The 12,376-nt window shown below is 43.2% G+C and overlaps 1 protein-coding gene across 1 annotated transcript in view; it reads right to left on the reverse strand.

Moving 5' to 3' along the window:
* WFIKKN2 (WAP, follistatin/kazal, immunoglobulin, kunitz and netrin domain containing 2) overlaps positions 1-10,819 on the reverse strand; it is a 343,688-nt gene extending 332,869 nt beyond the window's left edge. Inside the window, exon 1 of the mRNA XM_078654428.1 lies at positions 9,749-10,819. Within this exon, the coding sequence (XP_078510554.1) occupies positions 9,749-9,949 (201 nt within the window). The 5' untranslated portion in view covers positions 9,950-10,819. The remainder of the gene's footprint in view (positions 1-9,748) is intronic.
* Positions 10,820-12,376: the final 1,557 nt, after the last annotated feature.

The following is a 12,376-nucleotide window of genomic DNA, read 5'->3' on the forward strand; positions in this document are numbered from 1 at the left end:
CCTAGACCTCTCCATCTATACTGGAGTAACTCGTTCAGGATATCGTGTAACGGACCTGGATCAGAGTGCTGACCCTCATACAGAGTAATGAGGTGCTGAATCATATACATACCCACCAGTCGCTGCTCGGCTGGGGGCATTTTCAGAAACATTTGTGCCACTATTTCGTCTGGAAAAGTGGTAGAATCAGTAATCCATCGGACTGCTGACCGAACTATTTCTTGTTCATGCATAGTACTTAACTCACTATAACCGATTCGTGATTTCAGAATGTGATCGGTAGCTTGGAATACTTGTTCTAGGGAACCTTGTTCTGGTGCTGAATGATGAGAAATTGACTTGTGTTCTAGGCGTAAATGGCGATCTGGAAATCTAGATCTTCCTACATACGCTATTCTGGCGGTATTCTCGTCCTCTACCTCTTCAGTATCAGAGTTACTTTCTTTCTCGCTTACTTGTGCTGCTTTACGTTGTTCGTGTATCTTTATTATTTCTCTACGGATTTTCTTGTACATACTTTCCATGGCACCAATGGTATTGTGCTTTCCTTCGGCTATATTATCACTCCACTTTGTCAGAGTTTTCATTTCTTCCGGGTCTTTAGACGGATGATCCTGTTCTCTTATTAGACAGTTAATTAAGAACTTTAATATCATGCGCTGAATCTCGGCTTTCCTTTGAGACATGGCATCACTAATACTTTGTGGGTCATCCCCTGTACGGATGAAACGATATATCCTGTCTAGATCTTCTTTCATATTGGGTAGGGTGACTAAATACTCGGTCACCCTCCTTACGCGTACGGAATATAAAACCATATTAAACTCGCCTGGAACTGGGTCATAGGCACATTCGCCAAGGGTTTGCCTGATTTCTGCAACAGACTTATTACTTTTAGGAGTACGCTGTGATGCTTGAGCATGTAATTCGAGTGCTGATAAACGCTTGTATGGCGGCGGGGTTTGAGGAAGACCTCCTCCTGCGGCCCCTAAACTAGAATCGTCGACTGATATTCTTCGTGGCGGAGCGGGAAATTGAAATGCTGGCTGGACCGGGGGTACCGTAGCAGGTACTGCATGGGGTGCCCCGGTGTCTGGAGAAGCAGGATGTGCCTGATTTACTGGGACTGGCGGAGCGCGAACAGGATTTACATATTCAGGGACTGTGTCGTCCAGATAGGACGAAATAAAAATATCAGCTGCGGTCGGTTTGTGACGTAGCTTGGTCGGAACTAGTGGTGGCGGGAAATTACTGGATGCCTCCGGGGTCGCTTTTGGCAAGCCCTCGGCAAGAAGAGGATACATACCCTTAATGAGGGCATTCCTCTGTCTTTCTGACTGTTCGGCTTTGACTTGTTCACCTATCTCGATTAATTCTTTTTCTTGGGCTCGTTCTAAGGATTCCCTACTTAATTCTGATTTTCTGATTTCCTTTTCAGTTCTTTTATGAGCTTCTTTGCGCCATAGCTCGATGGCATCTTTCTGTGACTGTCTGGCTTTCTTTTTCCATAATGCCTCCTCTACTCTCATGATGCACTCGGCATCCCACGTACCTGATACGGGCCATCTATACTTTTCTTCTAACTGTTTGGTATACTCTACCCATAAATCTAGATACAATATGGCACTTATGCCATGTTTCTGATACATAAAGTGACCTGGACTGTCCCTGGGCGGGACGGGAACTGCTGCTTCCAGCAGACCCTTTCTAGTTTTTAACTGACGTAACTTGGAAAATATGGGCATGACTGAACTGTAATCTAGACACAATACAATACACAATGAACACGATACTTATACCCCATTCATACCACGACATTAAAATACATAAAAAACATTTAAAATAATCAGTTCGAACAGAATACTACCTGGAAATACTGAGAACAGAACACATAAATTTTCTCGAGAACAGAAACTGACTAGAACAGAAACTAGATGCACTGCTGAAACAGTACGAAACTTACCGGTCTCATAAAGAGACACGTCAGGACCCGCATCCACCGAAGTGGACACTTCGTTTGTGGGACTGTGTACCACCAACCCACAGACCAGAGTCAATTAAATGGACCCTGTCCAGATACCACCCCAGTAACGGTACTCACCGGGCAGCAAGAACGGAAGGCCTCAGACTGGACTGGACTGCTACGACGACGGACGACAAACTTCGGACTTCGGACTTCAGTTACGGGTGGACCTCCAGATACCTCGGACCTTGGACTCTTGGCTTGGGCTCTGGTCGGGACTCGCCGCGTTCCTCCACCGTCTCGTCTGGATGCTAGACCGCCTCCTCCGTCTCCTCCGTGGGCCTGAGGGATACTTGAGCAGAAATATCTGCCACTGCGCAGAAGAGTTCCGTCACGACTGCAGAGGGTCAGGGGGTCGGCGTGGCTTCACCGACGCGTGGGGAAAGGGCAAGTCCCTGTTCGGGCGCCATTATGTGGTAAATAAATAAATAATACCCTATTTTTGACTAGACATATATCATAACAGATAGCTCAATAAATAAGAGTCAAGATTCGAGGTAGTAGGAGTTTTGCAGGTTTAATACAGCATAAGGACAGGAACAGGACGACCTGCATAGGAATAGGATGGCAGGGCCCAGCAGCTGCTGGGGCTGGATCTGGGATGAGCGCGCTGGCTTTTTAATAACAATACATGAACATATATACATAACGCAAACACATAGCATTACATTGCAGTAGGCGTAGCAGTGGGTGGAGCAGAAGGCGTGACGCGTAGCAGTCGCGAAAGATAAGGGGGGAAAAGAGGTGTAACTGGGCGTATACATAGACATGTGGTGCAGACGTAACAGAATATGTCATTAATGGGGCGGAAACATTGGAGGGGGCTACCTGGGGAGCCGGGACCTCTAACCTAGTGGTGCGTGCAAACTGGCAATGACGTATCACTAGGAGAAGCTGGGGGCTATGAACTCTGTGCTAGGAGCAGAGACTGAAGTCTGGAGGGTCGGAGCGACATGTACCTAAACAGTATCTAGTATCTGATGTTTAGAGAACATGTTGATATAAACTATAAGTCAAGAGGGGAAAGGCTAACTTGATTCTAAGACTGGACCATGCATTATTCTACATGTAGTGCGTGATGAAGAATATTAAATGACCATTAAATGCAGTATTTCTCTAACGTGGAGACGTGAAGGCTAGACAATGACGGAAACTATTGATGCAGTTCAGTAGCTTAGGAATGCAGAGAAGGAGGGCTGAACTGATAACTGGAACTATAACATATTCTTGGCAGACTCAGAGACTGAGCCAGGCTGGGCCGGGCACTGCGAGGCAGGAAGTAAGTGAAGGGTCGAGGATACAGGTGGGGGCTGTATCGCTCCTCAGCGAGGCTTCAGGAGACAGGAGCTGAATCTGGTGTCCGGGCCCTTTTGAGGCCTAGAAACGGGGACTTTATAATGGAATAACGTGCACACTGAGAAACGTGGCAACGTAGCTTTACATAGGCCTGATATTCGTAGTATTCACGAGGACTGGAAACTGGCATACTAGAGGTGGACACAACTGTAATTGCGTCATTAATCGGACATGGGGAGTGCGTATGCATATTTAATCATGCACACATAACATATGATGAATGACACGTAGGGACACAGAACATGGCAAAATTTACTTTTCCACATTACGACTTATGGAAAGACACCATAGACTTAAAATCAGTCTGGGGTGCTAGAGAATGGCAAGTTCATGGAATGGAAGCTTTATTTAAAGCATGCTTCATCCCTGAACAGATCAGGTTTTTGAACGAGACAGTGCAACAGACATCTTGGACTAGCCACGAACAAAGACTTGAAAACACCTCGGCTGTCAACACCAACAACCATGGGTAATGAAACATCACAAAAAGAGGTTACATTAGATTACATCATACAATACAATAGATCAAACCCCGATTGGAGTAAATGGTTGATTTGGCCCACAGACAACAATAGTTGTCAGGCAATATTCATGGGTAAAACTGAAGGGTTCGCTATCCATAGGCCAGATCCACGCTATGTACAGAGAGAACATCCAGGGGTAGTGACATCGTACTGTGTTGGGAAGTTGTGCCTTGATTGGAAAGAAACCTCAACACTCAAACAGGTGAAACAACATTTATCTTTACTATCACAGGATGTGGATCTTAGGGATTTTTTACAATGTCACTAGAAGCCATGTCTCAAACATTTCATATATGCTGGCATTTATGCTGCCCACAATGAAATATGGAGAATATCCCAACAAGAGGCAGCAGAGAGATTACGGGAAATAGACCGTATAACTCTTAAAAATCTCCAGCAGTGGTAGACAATGGGTGAACAACATTGACCTCCAGGATATATTCCTAGGGCAACATTGTATCTTCTGCAATAGGCATACTAGAATAAGATTTAGCTATATTACTGCAAGGGCAATCTCAATTATGTTCTATTATGTTGTTAAGCTGGACGCTGCAATCTTTGCATGCAGGCTATGTGCCTTGGCATTTATTCAACAGTACGTCTCTGTTTTCTGAATACAATCTAACAGATAGAATTGGCACAAAGGGGAGCAAAATATACAATGCTGCGTATCGAAAAACTGGATAGATTACCATTTACAGTGGCTAAATCACCGTCCACAGAATGGCTAATCCATGGCCACATAAGTCTACCAGTCACTACTTTTCAGTTTCAGTATTGCCTTCAACAAAAGCAGACAGGCAGAAATGAAAAAATGAGTAAGGAATACATTAAGGAATCATGGGAATTACCATACAGATTTCAATGCCAGAGTGGGGATCGAGAAGTGTTTCTACGCAGTACAAACTGGGAGAACGCTTTAAGTGGATCACCCATATCTCAGGATATAATGCTGCATGGGGCTTGTAATGGTTCTGTAGCGAACTTGTCTTGTCATCTGAGGGGTGCCCCAGCTGCAGTGATTACTCCAGGATTCGGGCTACTTTCAAATGGGAGTTACTTGATACTGAACAGTCTAGGCTGCAATTAAATGCTCCTGAGCATCGCATATCTGGTAACCGTAAGCTCCAGGGTTACTTGTTGTATGCAAGTATTGTTTCCACCGACACAGATAGTCAGGGAGGCGCCATTATGGCCTTCACTGAATGTTTCTTTAATACGGTTTGATACTCTAAGCAGAATGAAAGCCATGCTTTTACAAAAATCTGTGCCCTTAACCTCCGCTTGAGAGACTTTTGATCTCCAGATCGCAAGGTCTTCGGCAGAGATACAGGCGCTCATCCATACAAATTGCGCTTTCCATTTCGTAGAAATGGTAAATGGAATATTTAACATTGTCTGATACGGCATGGTCCACCTATTTAAGACTATAGGTTTTGGACTTCTGAGCACCTTTCAGATGGTACTTGGAGTTATACCAAACTTCCTACACTCCATATTCAGAAGCATCTTTGGAGGACTTCCACTAATCATGTGTCTAATAGCAGGTATCCTGATTACCTTCTATCTACTACGCAATGGATGTCCCAGTCACCAAGGAGATGGAAAAAGCCCTCCTGGAGCGGCAATACCCGGATCGCATGGTACAACATCTAGACACGCCTTGCCTAAGAGAACGAAGTGCATCTTGGTTCCTGTAATTTCAACCAGTCTGGATGGACTGAATCTTACCTGTCCTCCGATGCCTGTTTTGCGGAGAAGAATGCGTGTTAGACTTTTGATTGACACTCCCATCGTGTGCAACCGGCCGTAAATGCTCTACTGGACCCGATAACAGCCCATGTTCTGCAGTGTCCTCAGCGTATTCCAGTGTTGATGGCAGCAATCCTTGATCCACTGCAGGTAGTAACTGCACCTGTTGGTATGGACATCAGCTTCTCCACTGACACCCAGGCTTTGGGCGGCGCACAGGCTGCCACTTCACAGGCTGCAGACAGCGTGGAAAATCATCTGTGCTGAATTGACGTACTCTGCGAGGTGCTACAGGGGCCGTCTACTGCGGAAGGAAGCAACAAAAATGTTGCGTCTACCAGCCAGGGGACATAAACAATTGACTCATTTGGCTCGTCGTGTGCTGGAAGAATTCTCAATTTTTTTAAAAACAAGCTCAAATTTGGAACTCAAAACAAAATTGACATTCCTTCCATTTATTGGGCATACAAGGTTTTCAAATGCTTATAGCAGTCCGGACTATATCTATGGACACTTTTAGAGCTATAGCTTGCAAACATTTTTCTTTTAACATTTTATTGTTTTTTTTAACATTTTTTAAGAAGTTTTTAAATATTTTAGCAAAACAAATGTTTTATGAACTTTGAGCATACCTATATCTAGTTAGGCTAGTAGTACGGTAATAAGTTACATATGTTGTCCAGTTGGAAGAGGAGTGGGTGTTATATTCCATATAGGTACCTTATATTGGCGCAGGTAACATCGCAGCCTTTCATCTATATTCTTCACTACATTACATACATAACGGTTCTTAGGCACTGACCTTTTACCTAGATACGACACTGCATTCAGAACGTTGGTTTTCCCTAGTTCGAAATCTCATACATTATGCATGAGGATTCTTGGAAGCACAGCAGGACTACCATCTCCTGTATAATATCTCTGTACAAAATTCAGGCCCGACGTCATCCTTTAGGCCGACACAGTAATACAGCAAGATAGGACCACTGGGGAGACCTGTGGGTATATATACAGCATGTCTTGCTTAGAAAGACAGAGGAGACTGTGACCCCCCGGCTGACACACTGACCAGAGACGCTGAGGTTCCTGCATTCAGACACTCCAGCTTGCAGTGGTCGAACATGCCTCGCGGGGTGTCCAACTCGAGACCAAGACGGGATCCCATATTCTCTCATTCTCAGATAATGGGGTTGATTTGATCCTAGAGGGATCCTTGGCATAACACTTACATAGATGCTAGGTACATTTAGGTACATCTAGTTAGAGAGGCATTGTAGTAGTACGCATTTATTATCATGTGTTTTATGTACTTGTATTTATTCATGATTACTACAGAATGGTAGAACTGTACCATCCTTTCACTTTCATGGTACTGCTAATCATATATCTCTGCTACTGTGTAATGATTGTTACAGCTCATCTATTGTACACTAGAATAACAACTGTTCAATAAATTCTTATTGACAAACTCCCAGTATGTTTATTCTGTGTACATCTGAGACAAACTAAGTGAGCACGAGTGACTGAGCGAAAGGTATTGTTTTCACAATCCTGAGGGATCAGGGTTGTCATGTTCTGAGGTTGCCAGAAACTATTCTCTCTCCGATAAAGGGAGATTCTAGTGGCACTGTGAGCTAGCTGATACAGACAGGCTAAGATATCCGGTGGGGGTGCTCGGTCCAGTCTGCCACCAATCCCACAGTTTGTTATCCGAACGCACAGATCCTGTATAGGGTAAATAGGAACTACACAACAGTATCTTCGTGTAGAAGATACCGTGTTGTACTTAGAGTGTGCAATATTAATAAATACATATTTTTATAACTACTTTGTGGTTCTTCTTTCATTTAACCAATATTATTAGGTTTTATTCTGGTAAAACCAGCAGCTTAACATTCCTTCAAGACTAAGCCTGAAAGCTGCTTTCCACAGCCACCACTTGGATAGCTTTCTAAGGTTATCTTTGACCTCTTAAATCACCATAAGGGTTGTTTGGACTGGTACAGGGTGCCCACTTTAATTAATGGATAGCATATACCAGGCCAACTTCTCACTCCTGTCATATCCATTTACTGGACATCAGTGTTTTAGGTACTATCAATTATGATATCTAGAATGCTTACACCATCACCCCAAGCTGGCCCTGCTGGGCATTGTCTCTGACATCCCAGTCTGGTATTGTAGGTTCACAGCTATAGCTTTGCTACTGGCCAAGAGGAAAATTGCAGTACACTGAGGGGGCACGTCTTCGCCCCACAAAGGAGGCATGGCTCTGCAGTATGGCATACTGCGACATGCAAACTGAGATTTACTTTTCATAACAGCCCCCCACTTCCCGCCCCAAGGACATTTGGCACATACATCGTACCTACCTTCGTACTCTGCAACACGATTCCACTACATCCTCTTCCCTCCCAACTCCTGAACACAATGCTACCCCTCCTGCACCCCAAACCTCTCCAACCCACCATTTGTCTGAGCCACATGATGTCCCATACAACTCTCATGGAAGTACTCCCTCCCACATATATACGTGAACTTGGACTTTAACCCTCTTTGCCATAAAGCTGAATCCTCTATTAAACAACCTTGCAGCGAGAGTTTGTGTCTACTCCCCTTCTTCCCTCCCTAAATTCCCCTATATGTATTATATTATTTGATTCCCGTCATCTTGTTATACAATAATCTTCTCATGCGCTGTTTAGTACCGTTTATAGACATGACTTGTTATTACGTAACTATGGATACATATGCCATTTTAAGGGCGCTATGGTCATCGTCTCTGATAAGCTGAAAGTTTGCCTTTCATTTGTATGTTTGTTCCTTTTTTGTAATGAAGCAATAAAATAATAATTTTTTAAAAAAAGGATAGTGTTAAGTGGTATGACAAAGCTCCCAAAGGGTCAGGCTAATCAACAAGTGACCATGGCCACCTCCACCTACCACCTTACATAGTAATGAAGTATGATTCTGTATTGTACTTACAACCAATGTGTTATTTTGCAAATACTACATCTCATTTTCTTGTAACAGGCGTCAGTTAATAACTGTGTAATGAGGCTAAACTGATCATACATTTTTGTCCTCACATTTCAACATTTGTTGTTTATTAGCAGCCTAAAAAGCGCCTCAAACAAAATGGAATTTAAATCCATTACTTATGTGCATCTAGAAAATATAGCTAATTGGAAATCGGTGCTAAATAAAGCATGCCAGAAATTCGAGATTTTACTAAAACTCTAGTTGAGTTTTCAGTTTAATTATCTATGCTAGTTCGTATCTAGATATACCGCATACAACGAAAAACAAGCGTGGGAGTCTGGCGAACACATAAGCGATTTCATATAGAGCTGTGGAATTTCCCTGTACACAGAACACCTGTGGCATCTCCTTTAATGTAAGGGAATGATAACATGTCTACATTTCTGTTGCCGTGTCCTGAAGTGACTGCAATTCCTTCGTAATGTGTGGTAATTAAGGAGCCACCATGGAATAATGTTCACATTTTCTCGTAATATTATTCTGAAAAAACTCTAGGCAGTTACTTGGATTTGATAGCTGCCAAAAACGACGACATACTATGTGTTTACGATGTGTAATCTGAATGCATGTGTATGTGCGCACCATGTTCAGCACATCTGTTTCTTCCATTGATATTCCCCACGCTCGTGAACGTTAATCCTTTGTATGACTAATTGTGTTCAATGTGGCCACACAGGAAAACAGATGTATTAACACTATTGTTTCATTTCCTGTTCTGACAGAACATGCAAGAGCGTCTCGGTGCAACACCAATCAAAGGATGAAAGGCATCAACTGCGGAATGCTTTGAAACTGAAAGGTTTGGACACTATTTCTGCAGCAGTAGGGCAACTCTGTGTACATTACATAAAGAAAGCCTTTTCTTCGGGAAAGCCATTCCTCTCTAGGGAGCTCAACGCCTGGACTGTTTATTTCTGTTAGCAGCCGTGCACATCTCGAAACGCGCTCATTTAGAACTGCAGTGGCTTGTCTGCAACTGCAGACCGTCAAATAGCAGCAAAACGTCATATTCAAAGGGCTGAACAAGCATGCAGAAGGCGTTTGCACTTACTTGGTCCGTTTCACATTCCCTCTGGCAGGTACTCTGCGCGTCCACCCACAGGTTGGGGTTCATGTCATTGGGACAGATGCCAGCATGAGAGTACCTTACAGGAGGTAAGCCTAGCGCCCGCGGCGGGCTATCCAGCAGCAACAGGAGAGAGTTCAGCAGCCAGAAAGTCGACAGCCACCGGTAGAACCGCATGCACCACATCGCTGACCTGCTCCTGCACGGATCGATTGCTGTGGAATCAATAGTCAATGCAGCCCTTCAAACTTTCCGCCCGTCTGCAACCGTGGAAGAGTCCACGCAAGACTGCAGTGGATTAGGCTCCTAATAATGTAACTCTTTATTTTGAGAAAAATGTGAATGCTCGGTCTGGAGTAGGTAGGTGGAGTTTAGATCACAACTTGGCCGCACAACAAAGAAATGTAAAGATCGTTTTTGCAGCCAGCGGCAGACACACACACACTGACCGCGATAGTGGCAGCTCCGGGTTTACTAATGAAAGGGCTGCAGACAGTTTAAAGGGCTAGCTGGCACGGTGGGACACCTGAATGTTTGCGACTTAAAGGGGGCATTCTTAACCTCTTCAGACCTCAAGCAGTTCCCTGCTCGGAGAATGGCATTTTCATATGAAGCATTGGTTTCGAAGCAACACAAAGCCAGACTAAGGGGGGGATCCCAGGGGAACGAGTGCTACTCACTGGAAAACATAATCCGCCTGGAGCTCGTCAAGGAAGATTGGGAAACAAAGCTCACTTCCAAAACAATACATTTCAGAAAACCGTCAAAGAAAGATGGGGTTAATCCAGGTTTTTTAAATACATTATCTACGTATTTGTGTACGTCCCACTCAGAAAGAAGAGCCTGTGCACTGGGAAGGTGAAATCATTGGATGTTTACTGAATTCCTTCACTCAATTCCTTCGCACATAATCTACATTTGTTATTAGACCAATACCGCGTTCTTGTGCTGAGCTATAGGTGGCCTAATACATGTTGTTTTGATCAGTGTATTCTGAAATGCTTGCTCACGCACACAAACATGCGCACGTCACTGTTTAGGATTAATAAAAAAGGGTAAGGGCCACCATGTTAGCCGGATTAAAGCTAAAAAAAATCTAAAATGCAAACAACAGCATGCGATTTTGTACGTATAAAACCTTTACTGCCTGAGGTAGATTTTTTTGCTGCTGGTTCGCAAGACCACTTATGTCTCTGACTCGTAGGTCACACGTGGGGTCCTGCCAGCTGCAAATAAACAACTTAGCCATTTAAAAAAATAAAATAAAAGCGAGGACTTTGCTTGTGTTTTTCTTTAAAAAAATCAGATAATTAACGAAGGAATTTTAGATTCGGATTTGCAGGAGATTCTATCTGCACATCTCGATATACCTCCCTCCTCCCTCTGCAAACATTTCCCCAGGAGCCAAAAAGTTAACAAGTGGTGTGACTGAGGGCCGCACTGAGGCCAGCATGGTGGCAGTCATGTGCTTGGGAGGTGTAAGATGGGCTTAGGGGAGCGACATGTAAATCTGGAGGTTGTATAACACCTGGAGGCAATCCCAGCTTCCGCACTTGACCACACTGTGTGATCCTGGGCAATTTAATTGTTTTATTTTACTTTGCTTATAAGCAATATTGTCTGGGGAATGGAGGCGGTGGGATGGGGCATACATGTTTATGTTTCTAAATTCATGTTTGAAAACTGTGACATTAAAAACAAAAAAATCGCAATGCACTTTTATAATTTGCTGTTAAATTTGAAGGGACGTTATCATATTTTTACACGTTTGTTGCAAAATAACTTTAAGACAAGTTGTACACTACAAGTTTCGTGCTTCTTCTTTGTTTTTTACTTCAGTTCGATTGTAAATAAATGCTTCCCATTTATTTAATATCTTTATAAGCATTAGTGCTTTGTAAAGTAAACTGCATCTGCTGCACCAATCAAATAATGACCCTGTTGCCTCCAAGATAACTGCACTTGTGACTGTCTGTTTAGTAGTAAAAAATAGCAATATTTAGTGTTTAGTGGCGTTATGATGACTATTGGCCCCTGTGCCACCGAACCGGCTGCACCACTTAAATCTAGCCCCTTTCAGCTGCCAAGTAACTGCACTTGTGACTGCCTGTTTAGTTGTAAAATACAGCAATAATCGATGTTTACTGGTGTGCCTGGAGCTTTTGGTCCCGGTGCGGCTGCACTATTGAAATCATGACCCTAGCGCTTGCTAGATAAGTGCATTGTGACTCCCTGTTTAGTAGTAAAATATAGCAATATTTGGTGTTTAGTGGAGTTCTGACAACTTTTGTCCCCACTGCCACTACACCTGTTCCGCTTTTTAAATCAAACCTCTTTTACCTGCAAGGTAACTGCAATTGTGACTACCTGTTTAGTAGTAAAATATAGCATAGCTCTTGTATGTTACCTTTATTTTTAACGTGCAATGTTTATTACAACATTTAAGAATTTGATCACAATAACCAAATAGATAAAGTTGAAAAAATCAATCCGATAATGCCTACAAAGTGCAAAGAAAGGTACTGAGGCATGAATAGGAAATGCCACAAACGTTCTAAAGCTAAAGCAACTGCTTTACACAACAAAGTAATAAAGAGCAATGTTAGATGTTAG

Source organism: Lissotriton helveticus, chromosome 7 (assembly GCF_964261635.1).
Source record: "Lissotriton helveticus chromosome 7, aLisHel1.1, whole genome shotgun sequence".
Lineage (NCBI taxonomy): Eukaryota > Metazoa > Chordata > Amphibia > Caudata > Salamandridae > Lissotriton > Lissotriton helveticus.